The 20185-nt window shown below is 55.5% G+C and overlaps 1 protein-coding gene across 3 annotated transcripts; it reads left to right on the forward strand.

Moving 5' to 3' along the window:
* Positions 1-742: 742 nt before the first annotated feature.
* Positions 743-17550, forward strand: PRRX2 (paired related homeobox 2). Of its 3 annotated transcripts, none has more exons than XM_085239641.1 (5): positions 743-877; positions 1775-1971; positions 14565-14749; positions 14871-15049; positions 15497-17550. In XM_085239641.1, the coding sequence occupies exons 2-5, from the start codon at positions 1869-1871 to the stop codon at positions 15630-15632; spliced, it is 603 nt and encodes a 200-aa protein (XP_085095767.1). In that variant the 5' UTR covers positions 743-877; positions 1775-1868; the 3' UTR covers positions 15633-17550. The 3 variants fall into 3 exon arrangements, with proteins under 3 accessions (XP_085095767.1, XP_085095768.1, XP_003211303.1); XM_085239642.1 differs by lacking the exon at positions 743-877 and adding an exon at positions 913-1151; XM_003211255.5 differs by lacking the exon at positions 743-877 and having other exon boundaries at positions 1176-1971.
* The last annotated feature ends 2635 nt before the right edge of the window (positions 17551-20185 follow it).

The following is a 20185-nucleotide window of genomic DNA, read 5'->3' on the forward strand; positions in this document are numbered from 1 at the left end:
ACCCCGCAGAAAGGTGTGTAAATCTTTGCGTGTCTAAAGAAACTTCACCGGGCTGTGAGGATTGAGGAAAAGAAAACGCTTGGCCTCTTTTTTTTTTTTCCCCCCACTTTCCTTTGGAACTCAGATCCCCTTTGATCGTTACAAAATATATATATATATATAAAAGTTGTATTTCACCCAAAAAAATATCAGCCGTCGGAGGGCCTGAGGAAGTGCGAACCCGAGGGGGTTTTGCTGGTGATTATTCCCTCCTTTTAATTATTTAATGCTGCGGATGGAATGAAAGACGTCGGCTCTGGACAAGCAGATGGGGCGGGGGGGGAAGGGGTTAACCACGGGGCTGCCCCCCAGCAGAACCCATTGTCACATTGATGGTGGGAACCCGCGCTCCGGGGCCACGTTGTTCCTTCGGTGGCATCACCTCCGTGCTGGGAAGAGATGGTTTTAGTGGGGCTGAGAGGATGTATGACCAAGGGTGCCGGTGCCACCATCCCTGCGGTCACACAGCCGAGGGGACGCCGGGGCTGCAGCCCTGCAACGCAACCCCGGGGCCAAACACTGGGGCCAATAAACGTCAATAGCGGGAGGGGGGCGGGGAGCTGGGCACCCTGGGAGCCCCCCCACACACACAGCGGACTCGCAGATTGCCAAAATTTGCCTTCAGCCGCAATCTGCGGAGCTCCGGGAAGCCGCTGCCTTGTCAGGAAGATCAGATTTGGCAGCGCCGGATTGCATCGAAATGCGCGCCCCTCTCTGCTCCAAGGGAAAGAGCGCAACGAAAGCTTTCGGCCAATGTTAAAACAGCTCCTCCGGGGGCCGGGATGGGTGGGAAAGGGTTCTGCGAGCTCGGAAATTGCGCGTGGAGCAGATAGAGGCGGTGAGAGGGGGGACGCGGGGTGTGGGATGGGGGGATGCGGGGATCCGAGGAGCGGTGCTCAGCCCCCCGCCGCTGCCCATCGCCCCGCAGCCGGACACGCCGCCTCCTCCGTCCCTACGTACGCACACATCGACACACACACACCTCTAAATATCGAATTTTTAAAGAGGAAAACCTCCTTTTCCCCCTGCCCGGTGGCTGGTTTTCATTAGGGAGGTTTCTCTCTCTAACCCCAAGGGAAGCAGCCTATGAGTTCGTAACTGCGGTGCAGGACGTAATTATCTCATTAAGGGGAGAGAGCCAGGCTGCTCCCAGCGGAGCTGACCTCGCTCCGGGGTTGATGGGGGCCCGGAGGGTGGGATGTAGGTGGAGGGGTGGGCCCGGAGGGTCACCATTTGGGGTGACCCGTTCGCAGCCCCATTTGGAGCCGGGGAAGCGCAGCACTCCCCACGGAGCGCAGCCACTTACACTTGTTGAGAGAAGCACTTAAAGCGGGGCTGGAGGGGGGGGATGCGCAAGGGGTGATTCCCCCCCACCCCGGGGGTCGTTGTACCGGGGGGCGAGGGGCCGCCCCGCTCGGTGTAGGGGCGTTTGTTTGAACAGCTCCAGAGCAAAGAGCAGGGGAAGAAAGTTTGGGCTGGGAGCGTGGTTTTTTCCCCAGACGTCAGCACAAGGCGGAACAGGGGCTGGGGAGGGAGCCGGACTCGCAGGGCAGCCGGGATTTTTATTATTTTTTTAAATTATTATTATTATTATTTTATTATTATTTGGTGGGGATCGGAGAAGGGGAAGGGGCCGGGGAGCGGCCCGGCACCTCGGGGTGGGCTGCGGGCCGGTGGGGGTGGGAGCCATGGACTCGCCGCCAGCCTTCGCCATGGACAAACCGTTCGCCCCCAGCACCGTGCGCGTTCCGGAGCCGCCCGAAAACCCTCAGAGCCGGAAAAACTTCAGCGTGAGCCATCTCCTCGACCTGGAGGAGGTGGCTGCCGGGATGAACGGGGCCCCCCCCGCCGGCCCCCCACCCTCCGCCGGCGGTAAGGCCATGCCGGAGCCGTCGGGAGGCAGCAGCGGCAGCGAGGCGGCACCCCAGGACGGTGAGTACGGACGTCCCCGGACGGGTTCCCCCCTCTACCCGCAGTCTCGGGGTGTGGGGTGGCCCCGCTGTTCCCCCTCCCATCCCCCGGGCCGGGCTGAGCGCGGGGGACAAAGGGACGCGGGGTCCCTCCGAGGTGGGATGGGGGCTGCTGTGGGGGCACCGACCCCGTGGGCTGTGGGGGTGGATCTGGGATATCTGTGGGATCGGAACCGCCGGAACACCGAAAGCACCCGACGGGCGGGACGGGGGGACACAGCGCAGTGGGGACGGAGGGACGCGGGCACCGCACCGGCCACCTCCCCGCCGCCACCGGAACAGGACGGTGCCGACTTCCCGGTACGTCCCGGAGCTGCTTGGCCCTCCCGGCGCTCCCCGCCCCGGTTCTCGGGCTCCGAGAGCAGAGGCGGCTCGGTGGGACCGGTGGAAATGAAAGCTGCGGGTCCCCGCCGCTGGCACCGGGACACCGGCACGGAGCTGCCTTTGTCCGGGCGCTCCCCTCGGGGCGGGTAGGAGCCGGGTTGGGGACGGGGAGTGCCCCGGTGCTCCGGGTTTCGCTGCGTTCGGTCCCGGCACGTTTAGAAAGGGACAAACTCGCTTTACCGGGCTGCATCCCGGCTCCGGAGCGAGAAGGTTGGCCCCGACCCTGCGCCAAAGCCCCGCTCCGGGGGCACCTGGGAGGCTCCCAAGAGCTCCCTCGGGTTGTAGGGTGGTGGGAGAGAGAAGGAGGTGGAGGTGCAGACCCACTGCCTGCCCCCAGCTCGGATCCGGGACCTCTAAACCTGCCCCGGGCTGGGATTTGGGCCCCATCTCTGGGGCGCTGCTGGCCGTGCCGTGGGCCTGACCCAGTGTATAGGGATGCTTCAGCCCCGGAGCTGCGGTGAGGGGCTCCCAGGGGGAGTAGGGGGGGCCTTGTGTCCCCTCCAGCAGCTCCCACGTTGTGATTTGGGTCAGAAGCATCCTTTTCCCAACCACATCTTATTCCCAGAACCCCAACTCTGCCCTCTGCTCGGGATACTGATGGCTGGGTGCCGATTTCAGGACTGGCAACTGAGATTTTTGGTGTTGTTTCCCATCCTTCCTCCCCTTCCCTTGGGTTTTGTTTGCACTTCCCGCATCACCTTTGGGACTGCACAGTTGGAAGGGGGGGGGGGGGCTGCATGCAGCACAGCATAGTCCGGCTTTTGGAAATCTGGCAGATCCTTCCAAGGCCATTTTTTACCCCTAAAAGCCCATTCCTCATGGGGCAGAGGCCTTATGGGGTTTGTATGGGGTTTGGCATCCCTGGACGAGGGGGATATTTCCCTCTGGCACCTGTTTCTGTGAAGTTATGGGGATGAAGACCCTGTGAGCATCTGGGATGCACCAACAACACAATCAGGAGTGGAAGCATTTCTTGTAACCCCAAATGGAGATACCTGAGCGATGGGAACTGCAAGCAGCCTGCAGGAGGATGAACGAGGAAATGGAGCAAGAAAACCCATGTTGGTGCAAACCTCAGGTTGTGGGACTGGGACCCACTGCCCAGAGTCTGGGATGCAGTTTCCTAAACCGAGGCAAGGATCATAAATACCACACAGCATTTGCATCTGCGACGCTCCTGGCATCAGTGTGGTGACAACAGAGGAGCGTAACATTCTCTGTTACGGGCATCCTCAAGTGAAGGCATTTTCCCTCATCTTCCTCTCCACCATCACATCTTTTTCCCCTCTCGGATGCAGGCCGAGAACTGCACTGCTCGGCAGTGGAGGGAATGCCAAAGGGGCAGTGAGGGAACATCCTTGTCCCCATCCTCATCCTCATCATCCCCCGGAGTGATGCAGCCTCCCATCAAACTCTTCCACACAACTTCTGAGGTCTTGAAAGCTTGTTCACCTCCTTTCATTAGACTAACAAATAATGTGTAACGCGAAACATCTGTTAACAACAGCCCTTAATGTTCTCAAGATGATAAAGCAGGAGGGTAATTTTAGCCAGCGGGCCTTGACTGATGGCTTTTCAAACAATGAACTTGCTTTTGGTGCTGCTTGGGGGTGGGAGTGGAGCTGGGCACTGCCTCAGATGGGTGCTTCGGGCTGTGCTCTTTTGGCTGCTCCCATAAGCGATGGGAGTGGGCAATGGGATGGGGTGAGGGGCCAGCCCTGGGCAGAGTGGCTCATTCCCCATCCCATCACCTGAGTGCAGAAGGGAGAAATCCCCCCTGGTCCCTCTGTGCAGTGAGAGGAGATGGTGCACCCGATGATGTTATGGTGAATTGGTTCTAATGTCATGAATGAGGGCAGGTGAGAAGGTAAAGTGAAGTAAGGACCTGATGAAAGTGGAACGTGGCAAGGGATTGTTTCTGAGGTCAGGGCTGGGTGATTGCCTCCAGCAGCCCACGGGACACTTTTCTGCTGGGCTTTTTCTGCCTTCCTAAATGCTGCTTGTGGAGTCCCAATGTGGGGACACCTCAGCTGTGCCCACCAGACGATGCTGATGCCCAGTAAGGGCTGGGGCTGCCAGCACTCCATTTCATCCCGAGAGCTGAGAAGAAGCTGTCAGGCAGCAAGGCTGGGCTGTGGGATTTACATCACCCACAGTCCCGTGCTGCTCCCCAAAACAGCATCGTCTGCGAGTGCCTGTCTGCATTGACCACACGTGGCAGAGCCAGGCAGGGTGGCACTGAAGGGGGGGCTGAGGGATAAGGGCTCTTCGGTCCTTGTATGGCCATGCTGGGTGGCACGCAGATCTGGGACAGGAGCACGCCTTGCATGGCCGTGATGCCCACAGATGGAGTGTCACCATCGCTGTCCCCATTGCCTGCTTGGGGACATTGCCACACCATGCAGGGATGGATGCACACCCCGGGACAACACACCTCTGTCTGTGCCCAGTGCCCAAGCCCAGCACTCACCCAATGGTGCAGCACCCATCGCGCATATTGATTGATTAATTGATCATTGATGAATACCCTGCAATTAATCCAGGCGGGCTTTGCTGTCAGGGATCTCCCGCCCCATTTGTTTGCACTTAGTGTGGGGCTGGCGACATGTGAGGGGCTGGGAGCCTGACGTGTCCCAGTGCAGTGACTGATGAGTTCCAGCCGCTCCGGGGATCCGAGTGCATCCCTGTCAAAGAAATGAAAGGCTCTGGGGAAGGACCCACCTTAACCCTGACCCCCAGCCTGAGATATAGGTCCTACAGCGAGGCTTCCCCTCCCCAAGTGGGGCCATCCACCACTGTCACCCCACACTGCTGCCATGGGACCTGCTGCCCTATGGGTGAGCTGGGGCTGGTGCCCAGGTGTCCATGGAAAACCACAGGCAGACGGGAGCGATGATTTTCCAATGGGACAAGCAGGGCAAGAGGCTGAGGTTGGGCTGATTTAGGTCAGAGCCTGTAGAAAGAACCCAGAAACAGCACAAACGGCTGCCAGGTGTGGGCAAGGAGGGATCCCATGTCTAAATGGGGTTTCTGTCAGGGGAACACCCCAGCACCAACCTTACTCCATCTTCCTCTGACCCCAAAGGATGCCATGGCTCACTGTCACACTCCTCCCTACATGGCAGAGGATGCTCCAAGCCCTGGGCTGCATTCAGGCTCTAGCAGACCAGCAACACCTAGGCTCTAATTTGGGTCAATTTGCATACAGATTGGCTGAATACCCCTATAGGGGTTGCAGGACACCCCCTGCAGCATGGAGGGAGAAAAATCCTAAACCAAGTGCCTGGCTTGGCCAGGAAAGTCCCATTACCCTCCCCCCTCCCCCCACCCCCCCCGCAGTTCTCAGTGCAGTGATTTTTCTCTCCCTGGAGCAGTGATGCTCATAGGAACGGGGTTGAAAACCTCTTGTGGTGCTGTGAAGGGGACGGGGGTGCAGTGGGGACGTGGGGGTTCGCCCCGCTCCATCAGGAGCCCCTGCAGCCCCATGGGCACGGGGACACCTCGCTGCCCCCCGGCTGTTGTGTCTGCTGTGATCGGGAACAGCTCAGGGCGAGACTATTTCCCCTCTCCTTTCGGGCTGTTATTTCAGGGAACGGGGCTGATTCACGGGAAAAATATGAAATTTCGACTCCGCGTGGCCAAAATGGGCGAATTTCAACGAATCAGCATTTTAAGAGAGCCTGGGCGTGTGTCTGTAGCTGGGAGGCTGATGAAATGATTTAGGGCTTTGAGGCTGCCTCGTTAGGAACCCTTCCTCCCTCCCAGGGAGCGGGGCTGTCACCCCCTTCCCCAGCGCCGCTTTCCTCCGGCAGTGGGCAATTTCTCCCCCCCCGCCCCTCCTCCCCATGTTGGGGCTGGGAAGCGATGGAGCTGAAGGGATGGGGCTGAGGGCAGGATGGGGCCAGCTGCTTTACTGTGGTGAAGTCCCCTGGTTGGCATCGGGTCCCCATCTGCAGCTGGAAGGGTTTATCCTACGGGGGGTGGGGAGGAGCGGGGCTGGGATAGCATCATTGTGCTGTGGGGAAGCCCAGAGCATCCTTTAAAAAAGGCAGGACGGGTCAGGGAATGGGGATGGGAATGGATGTGGGTTTGTCATGGATCTCTTTGGTACGGGTGGGCAACGGTTCCCTGCATGGGGTCAGCACTGTCTGGGGAGGATGGGAATGGGAAACCCCATAGGAACGGTCTGAGTGGGGCTTTCAAGGTGATTTCCAGCGCCCACAGAAGAGGGACACCCCCAGATTTTGGAGATATTTTTATAAAGCCCCCACCCTTGATGCGTTCCCATCATTATCCCACGCAGAGACCTTCCCTTCTCAGCACCCCTCTCTGGCCCAAGGGATCTCCCAGTGTAAAGACTGCTGAGGAGCACTGCGGGGACACCAGGAGCCTGGGGGTGGGTAGCAGGGGGAGGATCAAACCCTCCTGAGCAGCGTGGGGGAAAAAGAAGATGATGCATTTGGGAACGGGGGGGAGGTTGGGGCTAAAGGGGACACTTTGGAGAGCACGTTGCCCCATCCCAGACTGGGGACGCCCCTGGGGACAGGAAGATGATGGAGCACAGCCCCCACCCTGCAGCCCTTCTCTGGGTGATGCACGGCACGGGGCGGTTGCTAATTGAGCTGGAGGCCTAACGAGGTGCCCCCCGTGCTGTGGGGAGAAGCCGTGGAGCTCCGCAGCCTTCAGAAAGCGGCAGCGGCAGCCGCCATCCCCCTCCCCTTCCCTCCTCTTCCCCCTTTGGAGCGGGTATAATAAAGCAGCTTTTCAGCTGCGGCTGCAGTGATAGATCAGGAAGAATTGTATGAGTCTATTAAAGTCTGTGCGTCTCCGAATGGAGACTGCGGCTAAGCCAGGCGCCAGGCGCTCGCATTGAACCAGATGTGCTCAGGCGCCGTCCTTTCCAGCCACTGCAGCTGAGAGGCTGCCGCCTTCACACGCGAGGAAACTGGCGTGCACATGGCAGGGGAGCGGGGGAGCACATGGCAGGAGGGCTGCGGGGGGGGCACGGCCCTCCTGGCACAGCTATGGGGCTGGGGGGGGATGCAGAAAGGTGGAGAGAGGGCATTGCTGCAGGAGTTGTGCCTCCCCGGGACGTGGTGGTGTTGGGGGAGGGGTTGAATTGCACCCAAAAGCGTTGATGGTGAAGGGAGAGTTGCATTGCGTACCAACTGTGCAAGTTATGGGTGTGTGGGGGGGTTGCATTGTGTCCTGTGCAAACTACTGATGGGGGGGGGTTGCATTGCACACAAGCTGTGCAGGACGTTGCAGTATCAGAGGAGGAGTTGCATTGCACAGAAGCTGTGCAGGGTGCTGCAATGTTGGGGGGGGAGTTGCATTGCACACAAGCAGTGCAGGACATTGCATTATTAAGATGGGGGGGGAGAGGGGGAGGATGTTGTATTGCACTGTGAACTGTGCAGAACATTGATGGGGAGGTTGTGTTGCACCCTGAGCCATGCAGGGGGACTGCATGTACCCCATGCAGGGGACACAGAGCATTGCAGGGCTGGGCTGGGCACCCCGGAGCACATGGATCAGCGTGGCTGCGTGGCCGTTGCTGTGGGACACCCATTCCCCTCCATTTTCAGTTTGGTAGCCACGTGTTTGTGATTTGGGGGTTGTAAAGACCTCAGGGGAAATTTTAATTGAAGGAAAAAAAAAAACAAAACGGCCCCCCCCCCCAAAAAAAAAACCCAACCCCCTGTTTTTGTTTAAATTAAAAGCCTGAAGTGTTTCTATTAGTATTAGAGGTTTATAAAACCTGAAACAAATGTCAGAATGGAACCACCAGGCACCATCCCCTTCGTGCTCCAACCCCAGCAAGTTGTGTGTCATGGTTTTCCATGGCTGTTCTGTATCGTGACATCATGCAGTCAGATCCCTATCATGACAGATCACGCAGATCTGTCAAAGCCTTTGGGTGGGCATGTTGTGTTTTATGGGATTTGTGAGTGGGCACCCAGAGGTGGCTGAGCTGTGCCCTGCACCAATGCCAGCGTGACCACGCTGCACTTCTGGGTGGGTTTTGGGGGATCTGAGTGTGGCAGAGAGACAGAAGTGATGGCAGTGGTGTGACGGATAGAGAAATCTCAGCTCTGAGGTGCTGTGTGTGAGCAGGATCCCAGTGCAGGCACTCCCAATCCCCCAGCATCATCCCACCTGCATCCAGTGGGGCTGCGTGTTAACCCGCAAATAGTTAAATGGGTTTGGTCTGAGGGAAAGCAAAAAAAAAAAAAAAAAAAAAAAAAAAAGGAGAAAAGATACGAGCCACTTATTAAAATGAATGTTTTACAATAAATTTGGCGAGGGGCCACCGACCTCAAATGAAAACCAGACCGAAGGACGGCAACGCTGCTCGCTGGAGAGGGTTTGTGTGATGAGTGTGTGCGTGCCCATGGGGTGCTCCTCAGAGTGGGGCGTGGGGACAGGGGCTCACAGCTACCATCACACCACCCCAGTGTGTTGGTGACCCCATCCCGGGATGCTCCAGAGGTGGCCGTGGGCTGTAGGATGGGTTTGGGGCAGGTTCTTGGTGTTGGAATGGGGCTTGGTGGCATCTCCGCCTGGAAAACATCCATTTGGCTGCAAAAAGGTAAAGATGGGGGGAGTGGGTCCCAGGGTCTGGTCCTGTGCCCCCAGCTGCCTGAGGGAGTGTCCCATGAGGCTGTCCCCTGGTCCCCATATGCTCTCTTCCTTCGATCTTGGCAGTGACTGTGATGCAATTAGGGCTGTGCGCTAACCTGGAGGGCTGGTGTTGGGTTTCAGTGCCAGATGCCATCAGGGCGGCCTCGCTATGGGCTTTTGCTTATTAAATTTCAAGAAATCACCTTTTTTTTTTTTTTTTTTTTTTTAACTTTTTTGCCATGGGGGAGGAAGGCTGGGATTGCCATGCCAGGAGTCTCTGGCTGGGAGCCAGCCACTCCTGCTATGCAGCCCTGCCTGATTAGTTGTGTGTCCTTAACACCATGTCACTCTCCCTGTACCTGGATGGGCACCCCAGGGAAAAGCACTCTGCAGTCAGAGCTGAGCTTTCAGCAGAACTTTGCTATTGCAGGATGGTGAGGTCTGTCCCAGCATCACTCATTCCAGCATCACCCATCCCAGCACTGTCCATCCCCAAATCCCATCCTGCTGCAGCTCCGGTGCTGTCCCAGTCCTGTCCATTCCTGCAGCCCCACTTCCTCCATCCACAGGGCCTGAGCAGAGCGTTTCCTCGTGCACTGCTCACACATCTGTTAGCTATCATGGTGCTGCCAGGCTCTGCGCTCAGCTATTTCAATGCGCGGCACCAACGGTGCTGGGAAACAGCAAGGCTGCAGCTTGGGTGGGTGCCTCTGTGTGTTCACGATGCTCTTGTGGGCCCCCAAAGCCTCATGTGATGCTGCAGCTGATGGTTCCAGGAGGGGACGTGGCACACGCAGCACTGAGCCCAAGAGATGCACATTGTGGTTGCCCTGGGTTGGTGCCACCCTGCAGCCCTGCAGCCACATGGGATGGGGTTTTCTCCCCATGGCGGGCTTGTTCTGGTGAAGGGAAAGGCAAGATCAGGCCCTTAGCCTTGGGAAAACCCAACGAGCTCCATTCTGGTTTCCAAACACTGGTGACCCACGTGATTCCACCATGCTTCTTGCACTAAAGACAGGCTGTGCCAAAAAGCAGCTTTGTGCTGCACAGCAGCTGGCAGAAGGCTCCAAGCACAGCCCTGCAGGGATGCAGAATGATACCCAGGACCCCCCCCAGTTCATCTGGGCATTTGGGCCACAGTGGGTGCCCACACCATCCCCAGTGATGGGGGATGAACACGGAGCACCTCTGTGCAGGATGCTGTCCAAACCCATCCATCTGCAGTGCTGGGTGGTTGCTGGCTGGTGCAGCAGCAGCCCCATGACCATAAAGCAGCCAGCTGCTGCCTGTCAGTGAGTGGAGCTAAGACCCTCCCGGGACGGCCTTGGCCTCTTTTTCGGTACGGGCTTTTTGCTGCTCCTTTATAACAGAGACACTTTTCCCCCAGCAAAACTGGCAGCCTGTAAAAACGTGTCAGCGTTTCAGTTTTTTCACAATTAATGAGGTGAAACATCCTCGGAAACATTTCGCTGTAATGTTTCTCCGGTAGCTGAGACTTACCCCTCTCTTAAATTTTTAACGTCCGCCACTTGATCCGAGAAAGTTTCCTTCGGACTCAGCACATTTGGACCCCCCCAGTCTCTCCTGCTCCCACTGAGCTTCTGGATTTATGGGATACAGGGAGCTGGGGCTGGGCTGGAGGGACCGTGGGATGGGATGAGGCAGCAGGAGAGCCCGAAGGAGGTTGGCTGCTCCAGACCCTCGTCCCCATGCCCTTGGAATGCTCCTGAGGTGGGTTTGGATGATGCAGCAATGGGTCCTGAACAAAGGGTGCTTCTCACCTTCCTTGGGCTTTTGGAGGTGATTTGGGGATATCAGCACCAGCAGTGGGGTGGGTGGTTCCCATCTTTGCTCCTGTGGTCATCTCTGTGCCCCGCTACAGGGGACAGACCCCATCCCCGCCGTGTCTCCATCCTCTGCCACGCTCATGGCCAAGCACAAAACCAGCGCAATGTGCCCACACCTTCAGCTCGTAAGCTGTGGGAAAAAGGGATCTGGAGCACGGGGAACCCCCGGGGGGTGGAAATTCCCAGGGCAGAGAGCTCTGCTCAACTCCATCACGACCTCAAGGGCAGTGGTTCCAAGGAACCGGTTAATAGAGCACATGGAGCTCGCTGGACGTCATCGCTGGAGCACGCCTCGCTTCCCTGGAGTATATAAAGGGATGAAGGGAGTCCACATGTTTACCGAGAGACCATGGGAGAAACGAAAGACATTGTTTTTCCAAAGGATTTCTTGGCTGTAAAAGTCCTCCACCACCCTGCGGCTTCCCTGATGAAGGCCCAGCGTTAATTTGTTAAATCCACATCAAGTGCCCGGAGAACCAGTTGTTTATTTTTGCTAATTCAGCTGGCCGAGATCAAATTGGGGTTTTATTTGTTAAGGATAAACCTTAATTAATAAAAGCTATTTATTTGGTTAGAGCCGGCTGCAGCCTGAGGGTCAGATATGCCATGATCATTATTTCAAGTAAAACAAACCCAAAACGTCTCTCAACAGTTTGAAAAACGTAGAAACTTAGAGGGCTGAATTTATTTGTCTTAGGAAGAATTTACAGCTAATTCCCTCCAGGCTATTTCAACCCTTAAATTATACCCGAGAAGAAGAAAGAAGGAAGGAAAAAAAAAAAAAAAAAGCCAACACAAAAATGCCATTCCAGGAGGAGCAGGAAAGTAAATGGTACTGCAGATTGGATCATCTGGGTGGGGGGGTTGGAATTTCAGGCTTAAAGGTCTTTGGCAAACAAGTGGAACGTGCGAAATAATGCAACGGCAAAAAGCTGCATCCTGTGTGGGGCTCTCGGGGTTGGCGGTGGGAAATGGAAGATGTGAGCATCCCAGCGAGGCGGGAACGGCATCACTGGGTGCTTGCTGGTGCTTGCTGGTGGAGGTTGGAAGTCAAAGCAGAGCTGGGGTGGAAATCCAGCACCAGTAACTGTGCTGCAGTGCACATCACCCGCTTACAGCCCTCACTGGTGGCCGGTTTGGGGCTCCTGACACATCATTCCTATGGAAAACACAGGGAAAGAGGGCAAGAGCTGGAAAAGTGAGCTTGCTCCGTGCTCAGCTAAATCAACACACCCTGACCCAGCAGCACTGGGGCCATTGGTTTTGCAAATGGTGCATGACCATGCGCTCCCCGCTCTCCTCCACGGCGCTGTTCTCTGTGGTCCTGGTGTCCTGGGGGCTGGAACCACGGGACACGTCCCACCATGAGCCGTGCGGCTGCTGAGCCCCCCTCATCCTTCCATCCCCAATGTCATCCTTCATTATTCAGTAACGTTATCCCTCCGTTTCCCCCCTTCCCCTGCATTTTTTTTTCTCCCTTTGGCGGAAATTGTAATCAGTGGAAAGTAAATACACCAAAGGGAAAGCGGGGGTTGCTGAGACGTCCCCTCTGACCTCTGCTTGGACAATCAAGCCAATGCCTCCACCACACTGCCATCAACCCCCCTCAGATTAAAGCTGACAAATGCAAGGGTTTGGCTTTCACCAAAATCTCCCCCCAGCCACCTCAAGTAATGTTTTTTGGGGGCGAAAGCGATGCGTTGTTGAGCTATTATTGACTTTGGGCAATTACGGCTTATTCTTGGAAACATATCAGGGTGCAGAAATGTTATTCCCCCATGAAGGTTACAGTGAATTTGGTTGTGGTGAATTTTGCTCCTCTGCTGAGTAGTGCAGGATGGTTTGTGATGCTCATCTCTGTAAATCTGCCCTGGTTTATGAAGGTATCCTTTATAGAAGTGCCAGCGAGGGCAGCATTTATCTGGTCCTGTGGTCCCATGGCTGGGAAGGGCTCCATGGTGGGGTTAATGGGGACAAGATGTGCGTTCATCACTGAGCCTCATCTCCAAGCACAGCAGAGGACATGGGCATTAAAGGAGAGGAGATTTAAGAAATCCTATTTTCTTTCAGCCAATTTAGGGCAGGCAAGATAAGCCATCACTTATGGAAAAGTCATAAAATCACAGAGTCATTCGGGTTGGAAAAGCCCTCATAGATCTCCATGCCCAACCCACCCCCCATGCCCACTGACACGTCCCTCAGTGCCACATCTCCACTGGAACACCTCCGTGGATGGCGACCCCAAACCCTGGGCAGTCCGTGCCACTGCATCACCACTCTTTCTGAGCACAATTTTTCCCTACTATCCAATCTGAGCTTCAGATCCAGCAGCCAGAATTTATACCAAGATGAAAATCAAATGGGGTTAATCAATTTTATTTATACATTTCATTGGATTCTGTTGAGGGCCGTTGGCTTCTAACCCCAGATTTCGACACAAGCTTTGGTCCCATTCACTGCTGCTTCCTGCTGATGGCACCCAGCTCAGTCCCAACCCTGGGAAGCTCTGGATCAACCACGGCTGGACTCGGTGTATTTTAATCCAGCGGCTCGTTTGCTCGCTGAAGAAAAACAGGACCAAAAAAGGAGTTTAACTAAAAGGGGCAACTGGAAAGCGGAGACTGGCAGAGCATTTGGAGCAGCAGAAACGAGAGCTGGGGGGAATCTGGGGAATTTTATTTGTGAGCCTGTAAGCGGGCTGCGGCAAAGAGCAGCCTGCATTCTCCTGGCTGGGAAAGAGGCCTCGAACCCGTGCGTATCTCAGGCACCAGCCCTGGAGCCCTCACCCTACCGAGAAGATCGTGTCCCATCTATGGCTGCATGGGCCATTCCTGGCACAAAGAGACCAGAGGGTCTCTTGAGAACCTGATGGCAGAGGTTTTGTGGTTATTCAGAATTATAGGCCAAGATGATCTCAAAACTTCTAATTTCTTCCTGCTCGGTATTGCCTCGAAGCAGGAGAGTTAATATCCCTTCCAGCAGATTTTGTTCCTTGCTCAAGAATCATCCCCAAATGCTGCACATCTATTTAATAACTACCAAGATAGTTTATTAGCAAGTATTTATTTCCTCTGCACACTCAGGGAGCAGTAATTCCTGCCATCGCGGCCTCTGCACTGATACAGAACAGAAAACCCCAATATAACCCTGCTATGAATCAGAGCGATGCCATAAAACTATTAACATCTCAAATAATTCCAAAATACTTTCCCACCAGTAGGTACAGATTGGATCCAGATGCTTTATTAATGGAAAAAAATAATTACCCAGTACCTCCACGAGGAATACCAACAGCAAGATGTCTTTCCCATGAAGGCAGGGATTGGGTATCAATTTTTTCCCCCATAAGTTTGCCTAAACTTGATGACCTTAGCAACAAAAAATCAGATTTATCTCAGCCTGGCAGAAAGCCCAAGGTTGGTATGGTGAAACCAATCCATGCCCTACACTTGGTGCTTCCATAGGCAAGCAAAGGCAGAAATAAGCATGGAGGAAGCCGAGCTCCAAGAGCTGTGGTTGTGTTTATTCCTGGTGTATGGATGAGGTTCGGCGGTTCCATGTGCTGCAGCTCCGCAGGTTGATGGGGATGGGAGATCTCTGAGATGTTTTATGGTAGAATTTGTTGCTGTCCATGAAGATTGAATCTTTAGAAGGTAGGTTCTGCGGAGTCTCATGGGGCTTTTGCTGTGATTTCCCCCAGGTGAGAGCCTGAGCCCGAGCCGTGGAGTGGCCAAGAGGAAGAAGAAGCAGAGGAGGAACCGCACCACGTTCAACAGCAGCCAACTGCAGGCTCTGGAGAGGGTCTTTGAGCGGACGCATTACCCCGACGCCTTCGTGCGGGAGGAGCTGGCCAGAAGGGTGAACCTCAGCGAGGCGAGAGTCCAGGTGGGATAGATCTCTCCACCTCCATCCCCACACAGCACCAGGGTCTGGGTGGTGGGAAGGACAACGGGGACATCTCCGCTCAACCCAGGCCTTGTTAACACATCTCCCCTTCCCCACTCAGGTTTGGTTTCAGAACCGGAGGGCCAAGTTTCGCCGTAACGAGAGGGCGATGTTGGCCAACAGATCCGCGTCGCTCCTCAAGTCCTACAGCCAGGAGGCTGCCATCGAGCAGCCCATGGCACCGCGGCCCACCGCGCTCAGCCCCGAGTACCTCTCGTGGAGCAGCTCCTCCCCGTACAGGTGGGTGCAGGACGTGGGACCACCCCCATCTCTCTGTGAGCCCCGTGCTACTGATGGGGACGCAAAGAGCTTTGCGGGGCTAAGGGAGTGAGAGGTGGGATGTCACTGGGGGTTACCTTGGGAACTCCTGCCAGCCCCCACCAAGTGTTTTCTGGATAGGAGGAGGCCTGGTCCTCATGAGGGACCCTCTTGGCCTGCACTGACCCTTCCCACATCCTAACCCAAGAGGGGAGGCGGGACCCTTCAGTTCCCAGCTCTCCAAAAGCGGAGGGCATGGCTTCCTGGCACATACTTTGAGGGGTTCCCACATGCATACAGCCACATAAAAATGCTACAGAGCTCTTGTGGGAGATGTCCAAGAGGGAGCCGCCAACGCAGCCTGGGAAGCCAGTGGGATGTGTGGGCTCCCCACGGGCTGTGCCTCACCCCGCTCCGCTCCCCCCGCAGCACTGTGCCGTCCTACAGCTCCAGCGGAACTGCGACGCCCACCCAAGGGGTGAACATGGCCAACAGCATCGCCAGCCTGCGCCTCAAAGCCAAAGAGTTCAGCCTGCATCAGAACCAGGTGCCGACTGTGAACTGACCGGGGAAAATCCCCGTGGCCTCATCCAGGACTCGACGTGGGGATCCTGTACTGATCGGCACCAACCCGCCGCCCGCCCCACGCACTGCTCGTCTGATGTCCCAGCACCTCTCCTCTCCTCTTCCCTCTTGAAGGTAGCGTCAAGTCCCAGTCTGAAGTGGCACATCGCTATAGCCACATATGGAGCAAACTTGGTTAGAAACTTGCTTTTCTGCACACCCTTATAATAAAGGCTATATATACACACACATACCCCCCACGCGCTCTTCGAGGACAAACAGACTTACCAAGCGAACAAGAATTTGCTTCCAAACATGGAAGGATCTTGGACTTTTGGATTTGACCAATTTGGGTATCTTGCCTGGAGAGCCAAAGAGTTATTGGGTCTTCTCCCACAGGGACAGCACGCAGCACTGGGACGATTGCGATGCTGCACAATGCCAATTTTTTGAGCCCCCCTTTATGCTGGGCCTTCACCTCCTCGTGCACTGCCAGCCATGGGGCTTAGTGGGACCATTGCAAGCCAACAGCTGCATCCTGGTGCCGGAAACTGGGGGGGGGGAACGCATCGCCGCGCCCCATCCAGGCACCACCACCCCACATCTGCGGGTTTGCCAGCAGTTCTGCAGAGCCCCGGGTCATTGAACCAGCCCAGGGAAAGAGAAAATTGGAAAAAGCTGTTGGTTTCAGCTGAGTAGGCGGCTCCCAGTGCTTCGTGCCAAGGGCAGAGCAGGCTTCGTCTTCCGGAGGCACAGCATCCCCAGCGGCCGCTCTGCAGATGGGCCACAGAGTGTGGGGCTGGAGGCTCCATGGGGTGTTTTCTGTGTTTCTGAATAAAGGAAACTGTATTCCCCACCACACCACACAGCCCAGTGAGGGGGCTCTCGGTTGCAGGGTGGGCAGAAAACTTCCAACAGCGGCACCGCAGCAATGTGGGATGAGCCGGCGCTGGGGCAACAGGGGATTGACTCCATGGACAAACCCAATGGAGCGCTCCTTCCTCCCCCACTGCAAGGAGCAGCAGCCAAGCAGCCAACCAAACCTCTTCTAGGAGGCTTTGTCCAGCCAGCATGGTGGGGCCGATAACAAGTGAATGTAGCATTGGACCCAAAGATGGCCACAACAGCCATCGAGATCAACACCATCACTATGCGATGCCAAGCCAAAAGCACCCAAACCACTCTGTATACACACCCAAGAGCCCCCACACCCTACCAAGGAAAGCCACATCTGGTCCTTGATGGCCTCCCCTGCACGTGCCAGGTGGGGAGGGCAGAGCTCCTCAGAATGCTGCAGTGAGACTTCATGGGGATCCCACAATGCTGAGCATTGCCATGTGGGCAGAGGAGCCCCTGCAGAGGAAACCCCCCACCCCAAGGAACGGCACTGGGCCGGGGGGTCCCATTCCCATGGAAAGCATAGGGCTCTTCTTTTTTTTCGGTTATACAAGACGAAACCACAGGGATATAAATGTCGCTGCCTCTTTGAGAGCATTAATGAAAATAAACCCATTTAATAGTTTGCAGATGCCGTTTCTGTAAACCTAAAAAAAGCAGGGAATAAATATTTCTTCACTAAATATCTATATGTATATATATATTTGAAAACATGCGTTCTTAATCTTTGGGCCCCTCCCTTGCCACGCTCTTGGCTGCTTAAGGCAGAGCATCACTCAGCATCACAGCCTCACCAAGAGGGATATCAGGGATCGTGGTCATGTCATCTGAGCTCTCTCCCTTTTCTATTTGTACATTTCAATGGCTTGTAACAAGATCCACGGTCGATTTTTGATTTTTTTTTTTAATTTTTTTTTTTTGCATGTCTGTATTTTTTTGAAATTTTTGTAAAGTTTTTTTTTTTTTTTTTGTAAAAACAACTCTTGTGAAATAATGGTGGAATAAATATTTTACTGAGTAGAGATGTGTCTGTGCGTGCAGAGCAGTGCTCACACCTTTGGGAGGGGGGTAACGTTGGGGTCCCATGGGGGCAGGGAAACTCGGTCCCATATCCCAGTCCTACTGCTGGGCACAGGGGCTGGAAGTGCTGAACCCCCACAGCCAGGAGATCCCCCCCAGCAGCACTGAGCATCCATGCTGTCAGAACAACATCTCCCCCAGCAGTGTGGCAGTGGGCTGAGGAAGGATGGGGCCAGGGCCAGGGCTCCTCCCTGCTAAGTTGTCAGGTCCCATCCCGCAGCACAAATATGGGTGAAAGCCTTTGAGCACTCAGTAGTGCTCAACAGAATCGTGGGCAAGCATCTGCTGCAGAAGTCCTGCTGGGATGTGCAATCGTCTGCAGTCACAGCAGAGACCAGCATGTGGCCCAGCCTTGAGAACCAGACAAGAAATACAGAAAGGAGGTGTAGCCATGCTCAGAGGAGGTTGTCTCTCATGGCACACTGCTCTCAGCGCATGGACTCAGTGAGGGCTGAGCATCGCCAGGGCCAGGAGTTCACATCAGCACCAAGTGCAGTTCTTCCAGGCTCCATCCTTTGCACCAAGGTGGGCAGCACCAAAGTGAGTCAGGTTCTGCACCTGCTAGCTAACATGGACCAGAAGGGCAGGAACATAGGAATGAGCCATGTAGGAATAAGCTGCAGGACTTGAGCTATGAAGTGGCAGGAAAAACGCAAGAGGTGCACATGGAAACTGCCCGATGCACCTGGCTGCTGTTGCACAGGAGCATCAGGCTCACAGAGACCAAAATGAGCAAACAAGTGTTAGGAGTTCCCAGGAAAGGGTTAGAAAACAAGGCAGAAAGTGCCCTCACAGCTGTCATAGAAAGCCACAGCACCACTATGGCCTGAAATCCATCACCTCAAGATGTTGCAGAGATCAAAGATACGAAATGGATTTGGAGAGAGTCAAGAAGTTAATGGTGGCTGGGTCTGTGGCAGCAAAACATGGCCCAGATCCAACTGCAGAAGACCCTTTGAGGTGAAGATCACAGCTCCCAGGGCAGATTCTCCGTTGATTCATGACTATTTGCTGCTGGAAATATGTCATTTATTTCTTGCCTGTGCCATCCCAGCTCCACTTCAGCTCCTGTTAGAGCAGGAGGTCCCAACCCATGGTCTGAGTGCTCCTGGGAGACAGGAGCAGGGAGAGCCACAGCCCAGGTCCCTGCAATGAGACACCTAGGGTCAGAGCTGAACAGGGCTGTGAGCACCTGATGGAGCTGCGGGCGTCCCTGTTCACTGCAGGGAGTTGAACCAGATGGCCTTTAAGTGTCCCTTCTGACTCAGTAGATCACAGGGATGGATTTGCCACCTCTCCATCATCCAGCACAGATTCACTTCTCCTCCTTCTGCTTTCTGGTCCCCATCCACACACCACTGCTTCGGTTGGAAGGCTGCAAGAACGTTGGTCGCAGATCGCCTTTACTCCCCTGCAGCAGCTGCTTTGCATCCAGCTGACTCTCAGATGAGCTCTCAGCTGACTGAGGGACCTCTCTCCCTTTGTCCCAGACTCCTCAGCCCTTTACTGCCTGTGTTTTCCCTACTGACCAAAAAAAACCCCATGTATTCCAGCCAGGTTACCCACAGCTTCTTTCCAAACCCCGCCAAAAAAGCCATCCCAGGGCTTCCCCGTCCCCAGGTCGGAGCCGCCCAGACCCCAAACCCCCGCCGTCCCCCCGGCACAGCGTTGTGCCCCGGCTGTGCGTCCCACAGCCACACGGGGGCGCTGCGGCTCCGCGTTGTTCAGCCGTGTTCCCAGGCGGGACGCGGAGGTTGGGACGCGGTTGATTTCTGCACCTATGGGGCGGCGTGTCGGCGGTCTGACTGCGAGACGCAAGAACAGCACTTCCTCAAGGGGATTTGCATGGCGAAACCCCACCGTGGGGAGGGGAAGAGCGGAGCCTGAGGGTAGAGGTGACCTGGGCTGAGGTGTCTGGAAGGTGCAGGAGGGGCAGCGATGTGTCGCTGGGTCCGCGCTTGCTTCCCCCATCCCACCTCCTGGTTCCTCGGGCTTGGTGACGTTGAAGAGGAAGACACACGCTGGTGGAGTGAATCATACCCAAATCTTTAAGCACCAAACTTGGCAGGTGTGCGATCCCAGGTGGGTTTTGCTGCATTACCATTCCAGGTGTAAGCCAGGTGTGAGAAATAAATGGTTGGCACAGCTCAAGCACTGGTGGGTACAGCCACCATCGCCTCCCTCTGAGAGCTGCAGGGGACACTGGTGACACCATCCTGCTTTGGGGGACAGCAGCTTGCCGTGCCCTTGGGAATAACGCAGGGCATGAGGCTGCTCCTCACGCTGATGCACCGCAGCGATGCAGTCCCAGCCCCAGCTCTGGCCATGCAGGGATGAGTTGGGCTCCATCCATTCTCCCATCAGCTCCCAGCATTTCAAAATAAGCTCAGTGGCTGTGCCTCTTTGAAATTTGCCTCGTGGGCCTTTTCTATTTGTTTTTTTGAAGTCATTAGAGTTCACATTCCCAAGCTTTTCCCCCTGCAGCCAGTACAGCAGGGTTTATTTTTTTTAATAAAGAAAGAAGCAAGCAGAGCTCTGCAAATAACCTCGGCTTCCCTGAGCAGGGCATCACCCCCA

The sequence above is a fragment of the Meleagris gallopavo genome, chromosome 19, assembly GCF_905368555.1.
Source record: "Meleagris gallopavo chromosome 19, MGAL_WU_HG_1.1, whole genome shotgun sequence".
Classification (NCBI taxonomy): domain Eukaryota; kingdom Metazoa; phylum Chordata; class Aves; order Galliformes; family Phasianidae; genus Meleagris; species Meleagris gallopavo.

Bases quoted from the DNA above. Each gene is read 5' to 3' on its own strand.
- PRRX2 (XM_003211255.5), top strand. From the start codon at position 1,728: ATGGACTCGCCGCCAGCCTTCGCCATGGACAAACCGTTCGCCCCCAGC. The intron at 14,750-14,870 runs GTGGGATAGATC...TTCCCCACTCAG, and splicing joins TCAGCGAGGCGAGAGTCCAG to GTTTGGTTTCAGAACCGGAG. The intron at 15,050-15,496 runs GTGGGTGCAGGA...CTCCCCCCGCAG, and splicing joins AGCAGCTCCTCCCCGTACAG to CACTGTGCCGTCCTACAGCT.